Below are 23,079 nucleotides of genomic sequence, written 5' to 3'. Positions count from 1 at the left end.
ACTTCAAAGGGGCACTACGGGGGGACAATATGTCCTTGTATCGGTAAATTCCCCTTTTACGATATCGAAAACACCGCTCTTACCACGATAAGACGCTTGGTAAGCCAGAAAAAGTGCAATAACAAAAAACGGGTGGCGTCGCCTCTCTGAAGTTCCCGCACCAGCTCGCTGTGACGTCACGGATTTTGAGAGCGTCCTTTATGGGGCCTAGTTAATTATTCAGCGGTAAAGATAGACTACATTGCATCCTACAGGGGCCCAAGGTTGAACAAGGCGAGTTTCCAGAACTTTTGGGGAACCATCGCGGCATAAATACAAAAAAGTACATTGAAATCCGTGACGTCACAGTGACCTACTAACGTTAGGGATTCCGCGCGAAATTCAAGAACTGAAACTTTGACTTCCATTTTCTCTTCTAATAATCAACCTATTACGAAATTATCCACAATAGAGTTTTCAAAGAACGCTTTAACCATCTAAACTAATTTAGTGTCTTGCATTGGTGATTAAGTACTGCAATAAACACGTACGCGACCTTCCCAACCTACGCCAGCAGCTGTCGATCGCGCAACACGCGCAGACAAGCTGCCAAAGGTGATCGATCAGGATTCGAAGCCACATGCGATCTACTCTTGTCTCGCGATCGGGCGTCCACGGCGGTTCATCCATATGGAAAGGACTCAGTTCCCCGATGCCCATGCACTGAGACGAACCGGAGTCACCAGCTTATTTCGCCCACTTGTCATGACGCGCCGAGGCCCGTGGGTGAACCACGCGCTCCACGTTCACTATCCAAAACACGCAAACAGCCTTCGCACGCGCTACACAACCCCCTTTTCCCCCGCTATGATCCCCCAAAACGGCACTTTCGTACTCATATGTCACTCTTGTCGCTTTTGCATGTTTTGTTATGCTTTTGGAGTCGCGAGTCGGTGGCGCGCCTGTCGCGTGCTGTTCAGAAAAATTAAGCACGCCGGGCGTGAACCACTGTTAAACAACTTGACGTATATAATAACACAACTTCATTACGTGTATATATAACGGTACCACTTTAAAAACCCGAATACAGCGTGCGCTACTGCAATGCGTCAAATCTCGGCGTCACATCAAGCAACAATGATCCTTAAAGGGCCCGCTTTTCTGTTTACATATTGCTTGTTTTTGTAGGTTTTGTTTTGGTTGCCATGACCGTGGCGGGACGCTGTTGCTGACTTCATTGGCTTCGCTCGCTGCACCGCTCGCTGGTCCGCTGGAGGAAGCGCGTAACAATGGCCTTTAAATGACCCAGCGCGGAACGTCCCGAGTCGGCTGAGATGCAAGCGTTAGGCCTGTACTGAGAGCACGGCGGAGGCAGGATAGCCAGACCGAACGTGCTACTACGACGCTTCAACCACTCATCTCGCTGCTCAAGGGAGGAGGGGGGCAGCCATCTGACCATCAACGATGCCGAGCACCGATCTGCGCCACTCCCCATGTCCATCTGAGGCAAGATTCACGCTCACTTTTCCTTTGGTCAATGCATTTAAGTTTTAGTGCAATACTTGGTGCAGAGAGTCGGGCGCTGTCTTCTTGTCAGCTTTGCCCGGTGAATGACGCTCGCGGTGAGCGTGTAAACAATCCGATGTTTGGCTTCGCCGGTGCAGGGAGAAATCGGCTTCGCGACGCTGCCGGAGCAAGTGCACAGGAAGTCCGTCAAGAGGGGATTTGATTTCACCCTGATGGTCGTAGGTACGAGCGTCCTTTCGCGCAGTCAAATTTCGGCGTACCTTTTTTATGTTTATTTTTTAGTCTCTCTCTTTCACCTTCTCTCCTTTCCGGAAAGCATTGTCTTACGTTTGACTTGCGCCGTCTGATCTTGTTTTTTCGCCAGGCGAATCCGGCCTGGGAAAGTCGACGCTCATAAACAGCCTGTTTCTCACGGACTTGTACGAAGAACGCAAGATCCCCAGTGCCGAAGGTATGACGTTTATTGTGCTTTTGCATCCCAAAACATACCCTCAACCGTTTCCCACATCTACGTCGCTTCCCCCCTCCCCCTTTTTTACTCGTCCGTGAACACGCTGCTTGTTTATTCAATATAGATATGGTGCTATTTTAATTTTTTTTAGAAATCCTTTATTTATCTCATTGCGATGATTTCAGCCTTCGTAGTCTTAGTTATGGTTCACAAACACTCTCATAACTAGCACGTTAAAATTCGTGAGTTTACTTAATCATAGCTCATAGTCCTCATTTCGGGCCCATAGGCCATGCAGCTATCACAAGTGCACAAACAAAAGAAAGAAAAACTTGTAAGTACAGACGTTAATAAAGTAAGCATCATGGCAGGATCGAACAAGAATATACACATACATAACTGGCCAGTAGTGCACCCAGGATCTCTGCCAGGGAGGGGTTGACAGTTTGTCAATACCCTCTAAACAGCACTAATTTCAATTTCTTCATGGGAAATTGTCAAAAAATTCACTTTTTGCGAGTGTGCAGACAATTGCATGAATTGCATCTTAGTTGCAGTACTCAAAGGCGCAAGGAAAGAAAAGGGGTTAACCAAAAGGGGGAGTTAACTCGGCCTCAGGGGGGGGGGGGGTTACAACCCCCCCCCCCCCCCCCCCCCGTTGGTGCGCCACTGTAACTGGCTAAGAAAAGCAGAGCATCAGAAAATCGCACAGACAACACCAATCCATGATAATAAAAACAGGACACCATACTAACCTAGCAGTGGTTTACTAAAGTGTGAAAGCAAGGAATAATCAAAATAAATGCAGCGCAACACCTCAAAGAACACCACTGGACTAAATGTGACACCTGCTGGTGAAGCATTTGCACCCGAACATACAGTTCTTATTCAAAGGATGTTAACACAAAGTCTTCCGTTTACCGCTACCATGTTATCACTCAAATTTCACAACAAGATTGCATTTTTTGATCCCCATTTGTTGGTAAAACACTTGATATCATTGCTTCCCCGGTTTGTCTGGACATTTCCAACACACAGTTGAACCAATCCACACCTCCGGGGCAGCTCACCTCTCCACTGGTAAGATGCACGTACTATGGTGTTCTTTTCTTTTTCTTTTGGGCAAGCTGAAGATGCTGTGTGTTTCTGAGTGACGCAGATCAATAAGTTCAGTCTGTTTCATACATAGCAGACAATGCTGCAGAAGCCCGGCAAGTCAGCTCCGTGTGTTTCGCAGTGCAGTTCTTTCTGATCTGTGACACCTTATATGGAATAACTACTTCATATATTACAGCTTTCTGCCATCCTCGACTGTGCTTCCCTTCTCTTGGTATTAATTCTGTAACTCTAATGGTCCACCGGTTATCCATCCTACGCATTACATGGTCTGCCCAGATGCATTTTTTTCCCTTTTAATGTCAACTAGAATATCGGCTATCCTTGTTTGCTCTCGGATCCACACCGCTTTCTTCCTGTCTCTTAATGTTAGGCCTAACATTTTTCGTTCTATCCCTCTGTGCGGTCCTTAACTTGTTCTCAAGCTTCTTTGTGAACCTCCAAGTTTCTGCCCCATACGTTAGCACCGGTAGAATGCAATGATCGTACACTTTGCTTTTCAACGACAGTGGTAATAAGCGCAGTCGAGGACGGCAGAGAACCAGGTGGGGTGATGAAGTTAGGAAATGTGCAGGCACAAGTATGAATCAGTTAGCGTAAGGCAGGGGTAATTAAAGCTCACAGAAAGAGGCCTTCGTAAATGTAGGCTGATGATGATGATGATATTGCAGCTACAATTTGTGGACGTAACTTTACGTCAAATGTATTATTTATGAAACTTGCGGTGTTTTGGCTGCAAGCGCTGCGCTGCTGCCACTGGCTGTCGAGAGGTATCACATTTCTCGTTCAGTGGCAGTTTCAGCTGTGATGCCTCTCATGTAGTTAATGCATCACAATTTGCTGTATAAGGGAATGAGACCTAATGTTACATTCAATAACATTATGCATGCCTTTATCATTCTCTCGTATGTGACACACCATTTTCTGGCTGCGAATGCAAGCAGTGAGACAAGCCTCTCTAGGCTTCGGAGTATTGCCTGCTGTCTAAGAAACGGTGTATACCGTATTTATTTGAATATAAGACGAGGTTTTTTTTCCTAGAATCATTAGCCTCAAAGTCACTCCCCCTCTTATATGCAAGGAACAGGAGGAAAGGCAGAGTGTGGGTTATACGCAAATTTTACCTTATAATGTGGCTTTATGGCAGCACGCGACAGAATGTCATGGAGTCACACTATTGGGTGAAATTTGCTCTGCCATGAAGCCACGCCTAAAGGCAAAATTCACATATAACTTGCACTCCGCTTGTTGAAGCTTGAAGTTCCATTCTCCCCTATTTCACGATTACCATATTGAGTTTTGGCTGTGCTGGTGCTTCAATATTTTGCGGAATCCCTGCAGAGTGTAAATAATCTGTCGGCTACTCAAGATCACCTCATGTTTGTGTGCATACTCATGTCTTTTGTCTTGGTTCGCCCAACTGCACCCTTGGCTTATTACCTTGACCACCTTATAATCATATAATTGTTGTAGTTCTGAAGTTTTAGCAAAAAACGAAGCAGGGGGTGGTAAGTGCAGAATCGCTTTGCTCTGACGATGTGAGGGTAAGAACACGGGTCACTGTATTGTGGGAATGCTGTCTCCTTGCAGTCCTCTGCACGCTTGTTGCTTGTTTGCCATATATGGTTTCGTTTTCTTGTTGTGTAAATTAGCGAAATGTGCTGTCCTTGTCCTTCCATTTCCGTCCACAGAAAAGATTGACAGAACAGTCCAGATCGAGCGAAAAACTATGGAGATAGAGGAGAAGGGGGTCCGGCTGCGGCTGACCGTGGTGGACACGCCGGGATTTGGCGATGCTGTAAACTGTGAGGAGAGGTACGCTACTGCTCTGGATGTCAGCGATTGACAAAAAGCTCATCCTTCAGGGGAGAAACTTGTTTCAAATTAAGCACGCAGTTGCCAGGTATGAAAAGAGTAAAAAAAGCCAAGTGTCGTTTCAAGGGCCGACATGAATCCATTGTTCACAGTGTCAGGGAAAAGCCATTGGCAGTACAGCTTTCACCGATGCTGTGAACCAGGGACCTATAGGGCACCAGAATCTTATTTGGTTTGGGTTCATTGAAGTAACCTGGGAGTGCTCAAATTTATGCAAAGCTATATATATATTGTAGTGACAAATACGGGCGCCAGCAGAAGACGCTTCTTGTTGTTAGTGCTCGCACTCGCTCCGCTTGGCCGTTGCCTGTTTCTGGCATTCATAAAAACGCCAAACGCATCTAACCTTGAACGCGTCCTATCAATTTGCTGGTCGAACAGGATTCGTGCTGAGTGGCATTGCTGGTGACTGGCAGCGTGCAACCTCAGCATAGGTCAGAGGAGCAGAAACAGGCGGATGCTGGTAGGTGGTTGGTAGAGCCTCAGAAATTTGCTCCTCTATAGCCTGTCGTAGCGTCGAAGCAAGCGCCTGCGCGGAGTCCGGGACGCAGGAAACAAGGGACAATTGTCGCGCCACTTCTTCTCGGTCAAACTGCTGTATCTGCCGCATGAGCATTGTGGTGTCAGTAGAAACGGAGCCTACAGTTAATGCTGACATGTTGGCTGTGTCAGAGCTCGGGAGGCGTGTAGAAATGCGCCGTTTCCGCAACTCGTCGTAGCTCTGACAGTACTGGACCACATCCGTGACAGTTAGGGGATTTTTGGCAATGAGCATGTGGAAGGTGTCATCCTCGATCCCCTTCGTGATGTGTCTGATTTTATCGGCTTCGGACATAGCAGGGTTGATGCGACGGCAGAGGTCCACAATATCCTCGATGTAGGACGTGAAGTTCTCGCCGGATTGCTGGGCGCGACCACGTAAGCGCTGTTCTGCGCGGAGCTTGCGAACAGCGGGTCGGCCGAAGACTTCCGCGAAGCTCGTTTTAACGGAGGACCAGTTGGCAATATCAGCTTCGTGGTTGTGGAACCACAGCTGTGCTACGCCCACCAGGTAGAAGTTGACGTTGCTGAGCTTGTCGCCGTCATCCCATTTATTGTGGGCGCTTACCCGCTCATACGAAGTGAGCCAGCCCTCGACGTCGTGCTCATCAGTTCCGTTGAAAATGACAGGGTCTCGCTGTCATGGTACGCCGGAGCAGGCGACCACCGGTGGTGCGGGAGCACCTTGCTGTGGCGCGTCGTCAGGCATTGCTGAGGCTGGGGGTAGAGTCCGGGTACGGAGTTCCAGGATGAAAAGGGAACCAGCACGCTCCACCAATTGATAGGACGCGTTCAAGGTTAGATGCGCTTGGCGTTTTTATGAAAGCCAGAAACAGGCAACGGTCAAGCGGAGCGAGTGCGAGCACCAACAACAAAAAGCGTCTTCTTCTTCGTCTTCTGCTGGTGCCCTTATTTGTCACTACAATATATATATATATATATGTGTGTGTGTGTGTGTGTGTGTGTGTGTGTGTGTGTGTGCGTGTGTGTGTCTTTCAGTATTTGTAAAATGTGGCCCTTGAAGTTATGAAATAGTGATCTAGCAATAGTAATAAATGAATACTGTCACCAAATTGCCCTAATACAATGACTAATAATGGTAATAATGGTTGTATAGCTTATTGTGACCAGACCTCGCTTTAATTTAAAATTAGCACTGCACACTTGCATGCAGTGCTAATTTAGATACATTGGCACAGTCGAAACCACTTATAACAATACCGGTTTTAGCAATATATCGGATATTGACCCTTTTCGCAGAGCAGTTTGTTCTAGAGAAACGAGATGGCGCTCACGGCGGCGCGCCATACCTCTCCTCAGCGACCATGCACTAATACGAAACCATTACCGCTTCTGCCTTGCTTCTGTGCGATCAGCTGTCAGAAATCCAACTGAGTTTTCGCTAACACACTGTGCTCCAATCATGCTAGATTGAATAATGTGTATTGAAGACGTGTGCAGTAGTTGGCTACAATGAGTCTGTGTGGCCAAGTTCGCGGACCGCTGTTGCAACTGTCCGAATGTGTTACCGGCACTTCGGGATGTACAGCTTTCCTCGAGGATACAGAAATTTGCTCATCCGCCAGCCTTGTATCGCTAACCTTCAAAGAAAGGGCTTCATCCCCAGAACGTCGGCAAGAGTGAGTACCACTCGTTAAACAATGACAAAGGGAGTAGCGCGCTTCCTATAATAGTAAGTTTCGCGCGCGTTATCTATACACATCTGTCCCAAATGGCAGGAAAACTTACGCCCACTGTATCGCCGACGCAACAAGAATAAGTGAATGGGCGCACACTTGAATATATGGGCACTGTATACGCACAATAAATGACGGACTACACCTATGGAGCACGAATGGTCGAAGCTGAATGTTTCGTGACGGTTCACAAGAGTAAGCGAGTTACTATAGCTGTAATATATATTTGCTACAAGGTATTACAATGTACAAAACAGCTACGTTTCAAGCCTTGTGCGCAGCAAGAACAAATCTATCGAAACTGAGCACACCCGCGAGCGATTAGGCAGAAAATAATCAGATAGTGGCCGCACCGAGGAACTTCACTGAGTCAGAAACTGACAAGCCACTGCTTCAAAATATTTGCCGAATAAAGAACAAAAAGCAAAACACACTAATCCTGACTGAATTCATAATCGGAAAGCTTGGATAGCTTGGAATACATATTTAACCCCGCTCTTAGAACAAGCACCATATACGCTGCTTGCGCCGTTTGGACATAGCTTAATCAGCTCTGAAATCGCTTTTACATGTTCTCTGAAGCTGTGATCAAAGCTTCGTGCCGTCCACCTAGTCACCGTCTACGATATCTCCGAAAACAGAGGTTTTGTAAGCCGCGCCGGCGTCATTCACTTCCATTGTAAACAAGGAGGCAACGGAGGCAGTTGAGGCAAGCAATGGACGCGTCACCACGTGATCAAACATGGCAGCGCCCACGGGATCGCCGCGAAAAGGGTCAATAAGAATGAGCAGTTAAGGCAGCGTGAGCTTTGTGTGTGTTCTATGGTAAAATAAACCGCTTAATACAGTGCTTCCATGCCACTTTATCGGTTACACACAATTGACCCTTTATTGACAAGTGTTGCCCATAGGAAACATACGAGAACACTTATTTTTCTTCCTGAGCTTCAGTATTGAGTACGAATTTTCTTGCTAATTGTCTTGGGCCAACATTGAATGACAGGCAGCAAGCATCATTCGTTGGTTTAGAGCAGCAACAGAAGAGAGGTACAAAAAGTTTGGCATGCGACTCACTTTTTCTGGAAAGCAAGGTCAGAGGAGACAGGCCGGTGCAAGATCTCCAGCTTCAATGGTGTCACACATTATGTAAAACACGTGCAACGCCTGTGGCTCACCTGTACATCTGTGTACACAATGTACACCTGTGGCTCACATATGACGAGAGCTGTCTGTACAAATTCCAAACAATGCTATAGGTGGCTTGGGGGGAAGCTCACTTGCAGTTTTCTGCCTGTGGTTCGCCCTATTGCTGAAAAAGTTTCTGCAGAATATTTTTTCTTTTCATTGATTATGCTTAGTCTCAATGTGTTCTCCACATTTAGATGGGAAATGAAATTTTTCTTTTTTTTTCAAGCATTAATATGTTCCGTCAATAAATTAGATCTGGCTACCGGGTGTGTATGCGCCGAAAGGAAAAAGAATGCAAAATCTCTGAAAAAGAGAAATGCAAGTCACCGCACCCACCCGTGTGCCATGTTCCTTATGAAAAATTATTTAAAATAGTTGCACAAAAATCCCTTTGTTTTCTACTTTTTTGGCAGCACTGAACAAAGATTTTCTGTAGCTTCAATAGTTCAATTAGTGTAATGGGATGGGCAGAAAATACCTTAAAAGCACACAAAATTTCATTGGTCTGTGACACCTATTGAAAAAAAGAGGGGGGGGGTCTTCGGGGGGACTAGCATCTCTACTTACCACTTGACTGCATTGCGCGTAGAGGAACGAAACACCAGAAACTTCTCTGGCTTGACATTTTTAGGTACTGCTGCTGCTTTAGGATGACCGCACGCAGCTGCCTATTATGGTAACCCGAACATATCTTTTCTTATGTGCAGTTGGAAGTCCATTGATCGGTACATCGACGAACAGTTCAACCAGTTCTTCAAGGATGAGAGTGGTCTCAATCGCAAGAACATTGTGGACAACAGGGTTCACTGCTGTTTGTACTTCATTCCACCGTGGGGACATGGGTGCGTTGTTCTTTTTTCCTGCTGCTTGTATTGCTCTTATGGCAGCTAACTTCCACGACGCACGTTAAAATGTTTCTTACTATTCACAAACTGCACATCGTAAAGAAAAGGGCACAGTACAAAAAATAAATAAGAGAGCAAACGAGAACATCAACTCTCGTTCACTGATTGTCTCCTTGAATGCATAAACTGCCATGTGACTTTTGAGGACTTGGCCACATATATTAATTTTTGATTCTTAAAAAATTTGCACCGCTAGAACTGTGTCAATCTTGTTTTTGTTGCCTGCATTGTGTGGTACGGCACCGCCGCCGCATCTTTGTGACATCACACTGTGCAGTTGCTTGGGGAAGCCATCATAGTGGAAGCTAAAACGGAAACATGGAACAGAAGACAGGACAGCAGCATGTAGTGCCCCGTGCTGTCCTGTCATCGTTTCTTTCTGTTGGCATTGTTTGCAATACAGTGACTTCCCCAAGTTTCTACCAACTTACCTAACTACAAGTTTTCTTTTTTTTTTTTGTACAAACAGCGTGTCTTACACATGTAGCCTCTTCACTTGGTTCAGGTTGAGGCAGCTGGACATTGAGTTCATGAAAAGGCTTCACCAGAAGGTCAACATCGTGCCCGTCATCGCCAAGGCTGACACACTGACCCCCATCGAAGTTCGACAGATGAAGGACCGAGTGAGTTGGCATGCCTCTGATTCTGTTTGCATATTCCAGTGGAGTGTGCGACTCAATAGAACAGAATTCACTGTGGAACGGCTGCCAGAGGTAGCCTGTGTAGCAGTTGTATCGCAAAGTTGCAACGTGTGCATACCTGTCTCCACCATAAAACTCCATATATCATCACATACCTTTGTTACAGCAATACGCCGCTGAATGTTTGTTTAGCATACAGAATTTCGTAATACCACTTTCAGGCACTTGTTGTACACCCGCTGTCAGACTTCAACAGAACAAGAAAGGCACGTCTATTGCAGCTTAACTAAACACAGGCTGTTAGGAACAAACATAAAATACTTTGGAAGGAATTCGTATTAACTTAAGCTAGTACAGTCAAGCTATTTCAAAGAGAAATCTCCAGCAGCCTCCACAGAAGATGTAAAAAGGTGCTCAAGGTGTGTTTGGCGTAACTGTGCCGTGCTAGTGACTGTACTGGGACAGCACCTCAAAATCAAGGGCTGCATTGAACTGCATTGAATGTAATGCTGTTCAAAATGTGTACGTATTCAGAAATAGTAGAATGACGGAAAGCTAAGTGATATAATAAAGATTTACAGTTTGAAAAGTCTAGCGGAGAAAACATGAACACCACAGGAGCATCTGTGTTGTCCTTTTCGCTCCTCTCGTGCATGTTTTCTACACTTAACTTTGCAAACCATAACTCTTTAGGCATTAGTTAGTGGGCCTGTGCTGCAGAACTGAATAAAGTGCATGTATTGTTCCAGAGAGTTAGAATTATAAGATAGTCATGTGTGTTTGCTGTCGGCACCACTATACGGCCATGCAGTGGGCAGCCTTATTTTGTCGCTTTTGACAGTGATGATTTATATCGCCCAAATTTCTGAAGTAAATGGGTGCTATTGAAGTACATTGCACATGAGATCTTGTTCCAATAGCTGAAGTTTTTTTTCAAGTTCAGGTGCAGTGTCTACATTTGGGAATGCAACAAATCTGATTGTGTATTAAGCAAATAGTATTCTGTGATATACTTTCAAGCACTAAATCTACAGCCACTGTAAGGCATTAAAGAGAACATGAAAGCACATCTATCACAGCTTAACTGCATGTGGGCCATTGAGAGCAAACATCAAATTCTTTGTTAGATTGAAAATTTGCGATTTGTTAGGCTGTTGGCATGTTTGAATTATGAGAGAGAGTGATTGTCGAGAGAAAGATGCACTATATTCTGCAGCCCTTTAGATGCAAGAAATGTGTCATAACAGTTTTCAGCAGGGAAAGTTATTTGATGCCTTAAAGGAGATATAGTTAACAGGATGATCCAAGATGGGGGTGCTTAGGAAGGAGCACATGCCTTTGTCATTCAGTGAAAGAACTAAAGAACTCAGTCTTCACCATGTAGATGTTGCAGAATGCATTATGGTAGCTTAGTGGCTATGACGTTTATCTGACAAACATGCGCTTCATGTTTGGTTCTCAGCTGCCACGGTGACGTTCTGATAGGAACAAAATGCAAAAACGCTTGTGCACTTATATATAGGTGCACATGAAAAAAATAACTGAAGACTCAGATATAATATGAAGCCTTCCACCAAGCTATCCCTCATAGGTTTCAGATCAACCAATAGCTGTGGCAGGCAGTGTTCTTACGCTCTGAATGTCATAAACATCAAGACGCATAGCAGATTGTGACAGCATAGGGTGAAATCGATCACATCAGTATTCTTTGTGGTGCCTGAATGTCTTGCACTGTACACAGGTCCTACGAGAACTTGAGGAGCATCAAGTGACTGTCTACCAGTTGCCAGAGTGTGACAGCGACGAGGACGACGATATCAAGCTGCAAGACAGAGAACTGAAGGTCTGTGCCTGTGACACCATGTTACACTGTGCCCTCGTGAACGCGTGCAGTGAATTCCACTTGTAACAGTGTTCATAGCAAAAAAATTATGTCATTATAACCAATACTCATTACATCTGTGCTGACTTCAGTAAAAAAATGTATTTGTTTTGATTTTAAATGATTAAATGAAGTTCTACATTCAGCATCAAGCAAGGAAAGTAGTTTCAGATCAGTACGTCATTCCATGGTAGGTGGCCCCCAATGGTCATGTTTTGTAGTATCGTAACTTTTCATGTAAGCCAACAGCAGTCTTTAGAACTGCATAAAATTGTGTGCTGAATTTCAGAGCATGCTCATGTGATCATCAAGCTTGTGCAGGGAAGGGGGATGACTGATGTACGTGCCTGCATTCACAAAACATTTGCTGAATCACCAAGCTTGAATGCAGTGCCCTGAAACAAAAATTTTACAACCCTTACCATCCGTCAAATTTGAATTCATGCAAATGTTCCTTCTGAGATTAATCACTTTGCGTGTCCTTGAAGAATAAACCTTTTCAACAACACTGTTCTTACTAGTGGACTGAGAGCGACAGCATCAGCTACACTGGATGCACGCTAACTGCACATTAGAAGGGTTTAATTGTTTGTTGAACATCTTTAATTGGCCAGATCTGGCTAACACCATCGATTGCCCCCATTACAAAGGGAATGGCTGAAAGCATTATCATCAACGTCACCTCCAATGCAGCTGACAAGTGCAGTGCAATGCCTCATCAACAGTGGTGCTGATGCAGGTATACAGTAAAACCTCATTAATTCTTTCACGGAACCGAAAGAAAAGTCCAAATTAGCTGAATGTCAAATTATTGAGGGCGTCAAGAAAACAATACTTCAACACGCTTTTATTCACAGAATAAATGAGCAAGCATTGTTTTTATTTTGCACGAAAACAGTGCAGAAGCTGCGATTCTTGTCATCTCATGACTGATTAGTGCTCCGAGTGGCAAACTCCTCGCGACCTCCTTTGCAGCACAGCCACAGCGCACATCTTCATCTGAGACACTTTTTTCACTACGGCACGCATGTCCTGAATATTTTTTCGCCAGTGAGCTGGTCACCAACAGATCGTCCGTTCGTGGTGATGTTGCCGGTGCTCTTCTTCCTCGACAACTTTGCACTGTGTCAAAATGAAACTACCGTTTGCCGCAACCCCTGCAGATGAAACTGCAGCCTTTATTGACGCGGTCATGGACGGCGACCTCGTGGTTCCGAAGATGTGCAATCCGACACATGCACCTGAGTCAAAGCTGAAACTACCATTTGCTGCAACTGATATTGCAATTGATAGCGACTGCACACAAAAGCGCAGTCGCTATCAATTGATCATGAATGACGATTACACAGTTTATAAGGAACGCGGCCGACGCACGTGTCGAGTCACAACAAAACCGTTTGCCCCAACTGCTGTGGACGAAACTGTGGTGGCTATCAACACGATCATGGTTTGGGAGTATGCAGTTACGAAGACGTGCAGGCCATCACGGTGCCGTGCACGGCGGTAAACGCAAGAATAAATAAAGAGTTTAAAGGCACAATTAGGCGCGCAGCATTCCGGCATTGCTGTCATTCATGTACAATTTCCGCTGATGACTATGGCGATGTGGACTCCTCCCCTTCGTTTCGGTTGGACGCTGACATCGTCTTTGCTATTTTGTGGCACTGTGCACTCCGATCCAAGCCGCGGCTGTCGGCGTATCAACCGTAGCGGGCGGATCAAACATCTTCCGTTCCGGCGGCAAGTCAGATGAGGCCGAGAACGAAAAAAACGAGTAAGAGCGCTGAACAATGGGATATGACTGAGACGGACAAAGCGCTGTCTCAGTCACGTCCCGTTGTTGAGCACTCTTACTCGTTTTCTTCAGGCCTGTACCAACCAACCCAAGTTAGCACGTTATTGGAGGCTGAGAAACCACGTGGCCCGGAATGACTTCGATGCAGCCAACAAAGATGAGCACACGCGACTCAATCTGTCGGCAGAATTGCACAGAATAAGGGGCCAGCGAGCAATCTGAAGCAGCGCTATCAGCGCAGTTGGTGCGGTCCATTCGTGTTTCGGAGAGTGGCGTGGCATAGAGCTATGGGTGCAGCCCATTCGTTCTTGGAGTGGTGGAAGGGCAACGGGGGAGAGGCGCACGAGGCTGACAATGTGGAGAAGGCGAGAAACAGCATGTGGTGGCTTGAATTTCTTTTTTGCTTTATTCAGGGGTGGGACTCCTGCGCCAATTGCACATTTTTCGTACAGACGCGAATTCCTGTGCCAAACTGCGCCAAACGCAGAAAATTGACCGAAATTGTGCCACGCTGCGCCAGAACGGCTTTGGAGGTGGCCGTGAACAGCGAGCGGATTCGTTCTCCGAAAGAGAGTGCAGTTAAGTGCAGTCATTCGCGTTACGCACACCGCGTGACGGCAACTCCCGCCGAGTTTCTCGTAATTTTCGCGCTTATAACACTGGACTTCTCGGGGCTTCCGGCAAGTGGCAGGCGCGCACGCCGCCACTGCCGGCTGTTGTCGCTGCTGTCGGAATGACTAGGGCGACTGTATTTAGAGTGTACAAGTATGCGGTTGAGTGGACCGAGCGGCACGGTGCTCCCTATATCTGAGGCGCAAAATAACGAACAGCAGGCTTAGGGCACTGCGAGCGAACTACATACAGTGTAGACCGCTTATAACGTAAGTCGTCGGAGGCGCGAATATCCGCACTATAAGCGGTACCGCACTATAACCAAAGCAACAATTTTCAAGGCCCGCACATATGCAAAACGTGCACCGAGCCGCCACGCGTATGCGACAGTCGAGGAATGAGGCTAGAACGTTTGCATTTAATTTACAGTCGAATCTCGTTAATTCGGACCAAATAACGCGGCGGCGCCTCCGACCGGCATTGCTCCGGCACCGCCATAGAGTAAAAGCTTAGGAGAGACCCCTCAATAGACAGTTTTAGTTTAGCGTGGTTACCGGAATAGTGGGCGAACTGGAATAGCGGGATCGAAATGCGCATGCGCAGAATGCTAAACGACCCATACAGTTTACCGTGCGCATGCTATTTCTCAGAGTTACGTTACCCTGTTAGCGTGGTTTACGTAGTTTACGTAAAACAAGGCGGCGGTCCCGGTCGCCTGCTTCGCATTGAATTTGGCGTTGTTTTTGAAGAATTCACTTCGTTCGTAGCAAATTACTGTGTAAACGGCTTTTGCTTAGTCTCATGCCGCTTCGACGAGAGAGTGTTATGGCTAATCTTGACGAATTTTCGAGATCGCTTCTCGTTTCGAACGCGCCTAAGCCTAACGAGAGAAATTTTCTCCGAGATGCGAGTGCCACCTGTCGGTAAAGTCGGGAGATAGGCGTGGCGACGGCCTCTGAGATCAGAACATTTCGGAGGCTATGGTAGACAGCTTGTACTGCTTGTCTGTTTCGCTGCAGATTGGCGGACATGGGAAGTAAAAATAGAACGCGCTCCTGGCTTCCATTGCGCCGCCTCTCGCACTTTCCGGACGCACGCAGAATGACTTAGTTACCCTATGTATGCGAAATTCAAAGCGTAATGGAATAGTGTCCTGCACGTTAACTACGCTATCACACTATACTAAAACTCTCTTTCTGCAAAGTTCGTTTGTGGAACGGTAACACTATTTCCCTTAACCCCGCTATTACGCTAACGTTAAACTAAAACTGTCTAATGTCGCGCGCGAACAAAACAAAAAAAAAGAAAGAAAAGAAAAAACGCGGCGGAAATTTCACCCTCTCAAATGGCAACGTCCCGGATTCTGCATTGCGCCAGAACATGCGTGTACGTGCCGACGTCTCAGCCACGTTACCGTAGCCACGCATAGAAAATGGCAGTGAACCCTTCTTTCTCCTTTATGCTTCCTCTACTTTCTAGTCACGTGTTGACCTTGCACGCTGCGGCTACGGTGCAGAGGGAAGCAGAGGCGCTGTCCCAGGTCGGCCAACGAAACTTCCCACGCCGACAAACACCCGCTTCCCGATAACGGCACAAAACAAAACTTCGGGGAGCTGGTGCCGGGCCAGCTGGAGCGGCGACGCCTGCACGGTGGCGGGCGCGCACGGTGACAGTCGAAAGTGAGGGAGCTACGAGGGAGGGCGAGGGGAGCCACCGAAGCGGCGGAGTTGCCGAGGCGAAATCCACTTCCCTGCCGCCCTCCTCCCTCACATTCGGCTGTCTCCGCGTGCGCCCTTCGCCGTGCTGTGCCGGCGCCGCCCGCTTCCTGAAGTTTCGTTTACAGCCGTTATCGTGAAGCGAGCGTTGGCCGGCGTTGGCAGTTTCGTGGCCCTCGCTCGCTATGTGCACCGTGATATTTCACGACTCGCACTCAAGATTCTGGTTTCAGCCTCACTGGCTGTTCGTTCGCATCACATGCCCTTCTCCTCCACTTTGTCTCTCTTTCTTCCTTGAGCACTCCTTGGGGCGCCCGTTTGAGGGGAGCATTCTCCGTCTCCGCTGACTTCCGTACTCCCAGGCAGCCGCACTGTAACCGGTATTTCGTTTCCCGCAACTGCACTATAAGCGATATGTGTTTACATGGAGTGCTATTGGAAAATTAACGGGAGTCTGAAAAGACTGCACTATATCCAGTCCTGCACTATAAGCGGTTACGTTATAAGTGGTCTATACTGTATTAGGGAGGTGCACGCTGCCGCGGGCTCAGCAAGCGGCCGTCTCTGTCACTGCAGGGCCAGTATACCGTAAAAATATTCCAATCTGTTTTTATGCCCACATCGGCGAGGCCTGAAACATTTTGACATATCGCGAATGGCTAATTGTAGATTTGGAATAAATAGACGCAGTTTCGCCCAAAAGGCGAAGCATCAGTTGCGATAGCAAATTAGTTTACAGCTATACAAAGTAAAGATAGTAGTTGTATCGGCCATATACACTTGTAAACATTCGCTTAATAACTAAATTAACAAGCATGGTGTCAGGCGAACACAAGCAAACATTAACACGTCTCACTCGATGACCGTGCAAACTGGCTGTCTAAACGCTGGAGTGAGGAAGCACAGCAGCAGCCGTGAAGCGAATTCACCTTCGTGCTGCCTCTCGCTTCAACTAGAGCTAAGCGGCGAAAACAGGGCGCGCACAAAGCTATGAGCGCTCGCACTCTGTCTCCATCGCAGATCGCTTCCAAGATAGGGCCCGCGCTGCCGCGCCATACGCAGCAGCCGCCGGAGAACGCCCCCCTCCCCCCACGGTGTCTTGCGCGCAACCGAAACAACGCGCTTCCTCCCTTGCGTGCGCTAGACTGAGCCGCCATCGTCAGCTCACCCTCGCACGCTTTCACTAGCACATACAGCATACGGCGCGCTGCGACGATTTTATCGCCCCTGGACTTAATACGGAACATCACAGTGACGACGACGGCAGAAATGCGCCTGGAGTGTCCGTAGAATTGATATCACAATAAAGACAGATTGGAATAGTTTTACATTTACCAACCCAGGGTTGACTGCGGATTTCTGGGTCTGCGGTGACATATTATGACCAAGAAATTATGTTAGCGCGTCGATTGGACAGCATAATGTCAGTACATTTTCTGCTATCATCATGAGCGTCAGCGCGGGAATATAGAGTTCGATTGTAGTTCCACCAATGTTTTCGGCTTTACAGGAAAATAAACACCGTGCCGCCGCTCGACCCACTCTTCCATATTCTAGTGCCCTATAGCTACAAAGTGTGCTTCTACTATGCGCGCTTTGTGTTGTTGTTTTTTCTCTGTTTCATCTTGGTTTCGAAGTGTGCTGCCATATTCCATTATTCCACCAAAATTCAGATTGGCCTGCTCCAAACTGCTCCAAAATGAAATTTACTCTGCTCCAAACTGCTCCAAAACGCAATTTTACTTGCTCCAAAATTGCTCTGAAATGCCTTTGGGCAGTCCCACCCCTAATTATTCTTTTCAAGAATTTCGCATTCCATTCCCTTTAGCCAGAGTTCATCGTTATAACTGATAATGCAGCATGTGGGCTGTCACATGTGAGAGGCAGCTCGTGGCGAGAGAAGAGGACGAAGAAGTTTGCCCAGCGTTCCAAACGGCGCGAGCGCTCGAGGCACGCGAACCGAGGCGTAATCCGCGAGGCAGAAGCATCGAAGCAGTATTATCGACGTGGCTCTTGAGCTGGGAGGTCGCCTCGTCAGGCATGCTCTGATGACAGGAGAGCGGAGAACCCGGCCACGAAGTCGTGAGACTGGCAAGGCCCAGGTGTAGCTGTAGTCCTCGGAGACGTCTGGACGAAGCTCCTGGGACCGGCCACTGCTGCTCACGGTGGTTCCGGTCTTCTTCTCGAGAATCCCTCTTCCTCGGCCAAGCCCGTTCAACCGATAATCACCGTGCTACCGGGCCGCCTCGCAGATCGTCGGAGGGCGAAGAACACTTCATTAGGCAAGTGACACATCAGCGGCGGCTACCGGAGCTCCAGCCACGCACTCGGCCAGGTCAACGGAACCGCGAGTCGTCGGCAATTTACGGCATCAGCGACAACCCAAACGAACAAGACGCGAGGCCTAACCCGGCAAGTGACACGTCAGCGGCGGCTACCGGAGCTCCAGCCACGTACTCAGCCAGGTCGACGGAGCCGCGAGGCGTCGGCACTTACGGCACCCACAAAGCTTCGGATGAAATCGACGTGGACTCAACAGGAACTTCGAACCGCCGGTCTGTAAGAACCCGCACTTCCATATTGAGACGCAATTAGGCCGGGGCCAGGGTGGTCAGACTTTGACAAGTCGGGGCTAGGACTGACTTAGAGACACTAAGGCAGAGTTAGGCTCCGAGACCGAGGTAGTGCTTTTGATAGCTTTGTATTTAGTCAGCTTTATGTTTTTTATTGAGTATTTTTGGTTGAGTTATGGTTTGAGTTTTGTGTGCCGCGTGCTTTTATCGTCCTTGTACATATTAAATCCTTGTTTGCTGTGCTGCCAGTCGTCTCTCCTCCATCGAGAGTAACGCATGTACGCAACTCTCCGGCTCCCAAGCGAGTAGAAGGTGACAAAATATTGGCGAGCTTGCCAGGATATTTTGAACTTGAAGTCCAGCTTGGTAGAAGCATCGAAGCAGTATTATCGACGTGGCTCTTGAGCTGGAAGCTCGCCTCGTCAGCCATGCTCTTCGAACTTCTTCGTCCTCTTCTCTTGCCACGAGCGGCCTCTTACATGTGACAGGGGCGTTGTAGTAAGTGGGTTATTTCACTGTAGAAAACATACAAAAGTTGACGGTGCAACAGCTTCTCATTGTTATAATGAATATATTGTCAAAACCAGTATCATTATACTAGTGGGTTCGCCTGTACACTGTTTCATCTTGCCGGCTCACCAATGCTTCGCTTACACCGATTCTCTCAGTTCGTGGGACCTGGATGATTTTACTAATGTGTCTCACTTCTCTGTGCATAGGGCTCTCATCGCCATTCTCCACTCGACATACATCATGCATCATTGCCTTAGTCCTCGTGTGACATCACTGAGTGGACTTCTCGCAATGTGCATCCGCCAGATTCGGTGCTTGTATTTTGTCGTAGCTTGTGATTGGTGTAGCAGAAAAACATTGCATGTGGTTATGTCTTGCATGAAATGAAAATAAACACATTATTAAGCATCACATTTAACTACCCACTTCACTAAAGCTTCACTTCACGTGAATGTGCATTGCATCTGCATATTTTTCATAACCTTTTTTTTCTTGCAATGGAAGGAGTATAGACAACGGCATCCACATGCATTTTCTGTGCTGGAAAGAAACAGCACAACAGTTCTTTGTCTTGTGTAACTCTCGCACTGTTTTTTCGTTTTATCTGCAGGAGAGCATCCCGTTTGCGGTAATCTCGAGCACCCAGGTGGTGGACATCAACGGTCGGCGAGTCCGCGGTCGACTCTACCCTTGGGGAATCGTCGAAGGTGATCACAATCACTGCACGTGGGGCACACCGCACCCGTCTTATCTTTGAATCCCTCTTCCTGCCTTGTGTCTGTTTGGCATGCCTCGCTTCGATTGTGTGGCAAGCACGTAACAAGGCACCACTGGTTCTGTTGCAGTGGAGAACCCGAAGCATAGCGACTTCCTCAAGTTGCGGACTTTCCTTATTAGGTTGGTGCTTTTACTTTTACTCCATATAGTACAGTACGTGTGATTTTGTTATGTCATGCCGCAGTGAAGCCTAGCTGTGGTCTGGCTGCACCAACAAAGCTCATTGCTGGTTCAGATTCAGCTACGGAAGCCGGTTTTGTGGGGTTTTTTCTCGGTGTAGTCGGTTCACCACTTAGAGCCCACGGATTGGATAAAGCTGTGAGAACAGTTTAATCGATTCATTTACGAGCTTGTTGAGCTGTAGGCATGCTGAATTAACTCTTTTGCATTTGTGGAACAATTGAATTATTTTGAAAGTTGCGTAAATAGTTGCATTGTTAGCACTGGGAATGCAGAAACTCTTATAGCCAGATAAACATGTAACTTACTCAGTCATGCTGTAATCCAGTTTCCTGCTTTAAAAGCCTAGCATTGGAGTAAAAAATTCATTTTTATGACTTGCCGTGAGTGTTGCTTTCGAAGTGTGCAGTCACTAAGCACCATAAAATAGAGTGATCGGCAGAGCGTACGCTAGTGTGAGACATAAGCATCTGTATGATGTAGTAGCAGACTCTGGGTGCAGTGATTTGTAACATGCGCCCAACCATGCCAGTAAATTCATTGATGGCATAGCAGTCACATAGGTGGCACAGCTATGGGCATAACATTGCACTTTTTGCCAACTGTGCAATAGGTGAAGCCCATTACGTACTTACTTGTGCATACAGCACCAGATTCCATATTTTTTTTCTTCATGTACAGCAAGTGAGCGCACTGTCTTCGTAATGCCCTTACTCTTGTGAGCCGGGACACATAGGCCCCGTTGCCACCAGAAATAAGGAAAAGCTGGTTGGTGCAGCTACGCCTCAGCGGCATGGTCATGCTAGCTGCGGGAGTATTTTGTGGCCGATGGCTGTCTGCCGCCAAGTGTGGACTGACTCGCGCCTTTTTTTGTTCTCTCTTTGCCTCATGCTGCCTGTTGGTCGGCAACGGCAGAATAATCCTTGGTCTCTTCAGGTAGATGGCTTTGTGTCTCTACAAGCCCTCCTCCTGAGAACCTCTTCGTGCCTACCATATTTATTTGAATCCTCCGCTTCATTGCTTGATCTCTGTGGCCCACAGTTTGGGCTGGCTGGTGCTCACCACGTAACTGCCTCAGGCCTGAAAGTGGCTTGAGTGAAAGCCCCGTCCCAAAACCAGCAATTTCAGACCGAGCGGAGGCCAATCCCTGGACTCCGTGCGCAGCTAGACCGAATGAGCAACTGTGTCCAATTCCGGCGGTTGCGTTCCGAGTCCAATTACTTTAGTTCTCTTTGTCTTGTCTTTCTTTGCCGGAACAGTGAGGCTCCTCGTCGACTTGCATTCCTGATCAAAGTGATGCCATAAAAATAGGCACTGGACTGTGTTCCTCTGGCTTATAGTTTCATAAATTATTTAAAAGGGCACTCTACCGACCACAGTACCCCAGCAGCTATGGCGTTCTGGAAATGAGTGGCAGGTCATGGGGTTCAGCTACCGGCTGCGACTGCTGCATTCCCAAAAGTGCAGAAAGGAAAGATGCTTGGGTGCTTTTGGGACCATGCTTCTAACTGACCATTTTAGGTGGCAGTAATTTATTGGGAAATCCCTCCACTATGGCGTCTTTCGTAACCCATGTGTTCCTGTGGAATGTTCAGCCCTCTGAGTCGACCTTAAAATTACTCTGGCATTGCAGCTGCTCTATCATCGTGAGACTGATGGGAAGTGCACTCTGAGCACAAAAGCTTTTTCGAATGCTGAGCTCAGATTTTCTCTCACTCTGGGCGTGTAGAGCCCAGTATTGAGCAAAAAACTGAGTTTTTCAGTCAGACTGGTGCACAGTGAATCGCTTGATTTTTGGCTGCATGCTTAGCACATGTCAGCTTTATTATGGCTTTCATTACCCAGAAAGATTTGTGGCAATGTGCTTATTGACCTGAATTGAGTTGCTTGGGAACATGATCATAGGTTTGCATGGATCATGAATCATCAGTTTTCTGAAGTATTTGTGAATGAGAATTAGATTAATTTCTTTCAGGTTCTCTAGCACATTGACCAAATGGTGATTGTTTTTTATGTGCATGGGGAAAAATGTGGGGGATACCTTGTCAGCAGCAGTCATGATTTCTTTCTGGTAGTCTTAATTATGTTTGTCAGGTCAGCCTCTATTGAATAGATGTTAGAGGCCCATTTTAGACCCACATGCACTTCCCACCATTGTCATGCTGACTGAACATGTTGCCATCTGCCATGTAGTCCTGTAGCGACGCTTGTGGGAAACCCTGTCACCTCCAGGAAGCACATTTTCTCTGCTCCATAACCTTAAAGATTGGTCTGCTTCTCCAAAAGCATGTACAGTCAACATCTGATTTTTCAGACTCTCAACGGCGGCAAAAACATCAGACAAATCGGGCAGTCGAAAAAAATGAATGCATGCCTTTTACTGCCCCCAATGGCTCAAATCACCACAGGTACATCCGAAATAGCCCTGAAGGCCGGCCAGTACAATTATTGGGCATACTGGTGCTCGTATTACGGTAAGAGATTGCAGGTGCACGCTTGCATATTTAAGGGAAACATATCGTGTCCTGTGAGAATTTCCCTTTCCCACTCATGGTATGCTTCACCGCAATACTTCCTTTATGCTTCACCGCATACACTGCTGCATTAAGGCGAAGCTGACTTTCGAGAACTGACATTTTGCAACTAGTTGTGCTTTCCGAGCTTCGAAGCCATTAACGAGGATTACAAAGGCGGAATCGATGTCATTGCTAACTGCGGCGAATTGTTTCACTGAAAAACATGGCACGGAACAGCAAGAAGCATGCAAGCGAACGTCGAAGTAGCTAGACCTAACGTTGCCGCGGTGGTGGCAACAGTTGCCAGCGGATCTGCGTGCGAGAACGCCTGTTCGAGGCGACGAGATAATAAAAAAATGGTGGCGGTGGCAGCTTCGATTAATGCTCTGTCGTACCTGCAGGCATGGCAAAAAGACCAGAAAATGAGACGGCGAAGGGATTCTGCGTCCGAAATTTCAGACATTCTTATACCCCTGTCACACAGGCACTTGCAAACTTAATTTAACTCCTTTGTCCTTATGTCAAGGGAGTTGCACTCCGTGTCACATGGTCTCCCTTGCGCCAAGGAATCTAAATGGAGATTGTGGCGAAGGGAGT

General features: G+C 47.2%; 1 protein-coding gene across 4 annotated transcripts in view; it reads left to right on the top strand.

The window, feature by feature from the left end:
- The first annotated feature begins 1,139 nt into the window (after positions 1 to 1,139).
- Positions 1,140 to 23,079, top strand: part of LOC119445463 (septin-2) — a 36,788-nt gene continuing 14,848 nt past the window's right edge. Inside the window, exons 1-11 of one of the 4 annotated variants that reach the window (XM_037709743.2) lie at positions 1,140 to 1,485; positions 1,644 to 1,728; positions 1,871 to 1,957; positions 2,996 to 3,037; positions 4,765 to 4,888; positions 9,081 to 9,215; positions 9,784 to 9,901; positions 11,661 to 11,762; positions 19,620 to 19,716; positions 19,855 to 19,906; positions 20,882 to 20,902. In XM_037709743.2, the coding sequence (XP_037565671.1) occupies positions 1,444 to 1,485; positions 1,644 to 1,728; positions 1,871 to 1,957; positions 2,996 to 3,037; positions 4,765 to 4,888; positions 9,081 to 9,215; positions 9,784 to 9,901; positions 11,661 to 11,762; positions 19,620 to 19,716; positions 19,855 to 19,906; positions 20,882 to 20,902 (905 nt within the window). In that variant the 5' untranslated portion in view covers positions 1,140 to 1,443. The remainder of the gene's footprint in view (positions 1,486 to 1,643; positions 1,729 to 1,870; positions 1,958 to 2,995; positions 3,038 to 4,764; positions 4,889 to 9,080; positions 9,216 to 9,783; positions 9,902 to 11,660; positions 11,763 to 19,619; positions 19,717 to 19,854; positions 19,907 to 20,881; positions 20,903 to 23,079) is intronic. The other 3 variants (XM_037709745.2, XM_037709744.2, XM_037709746.2) reach the window with 3 other exon arrangements.

Source organism: Dermacentor silvarum, chromosome 3 (genome assembly GCF_013339745.2).
Source record: "Dermacentor silvarum isolate Dsil-2018 chromosome 3, BIME_Dsil_1.4, whole genome shotgun sequence".
Lineage (NCBI taxonomy): Eukaryota > Metazoa > Arthropoda > Arachnida > Ixodida > Ixodidae > Dermacentor > Dermacentor silvarum.
The sequence above is the reverse complement of the archived record's forward strand: the minus strand, read 5'-3'. Positions and strand labels throughout refer to the sequence as shown.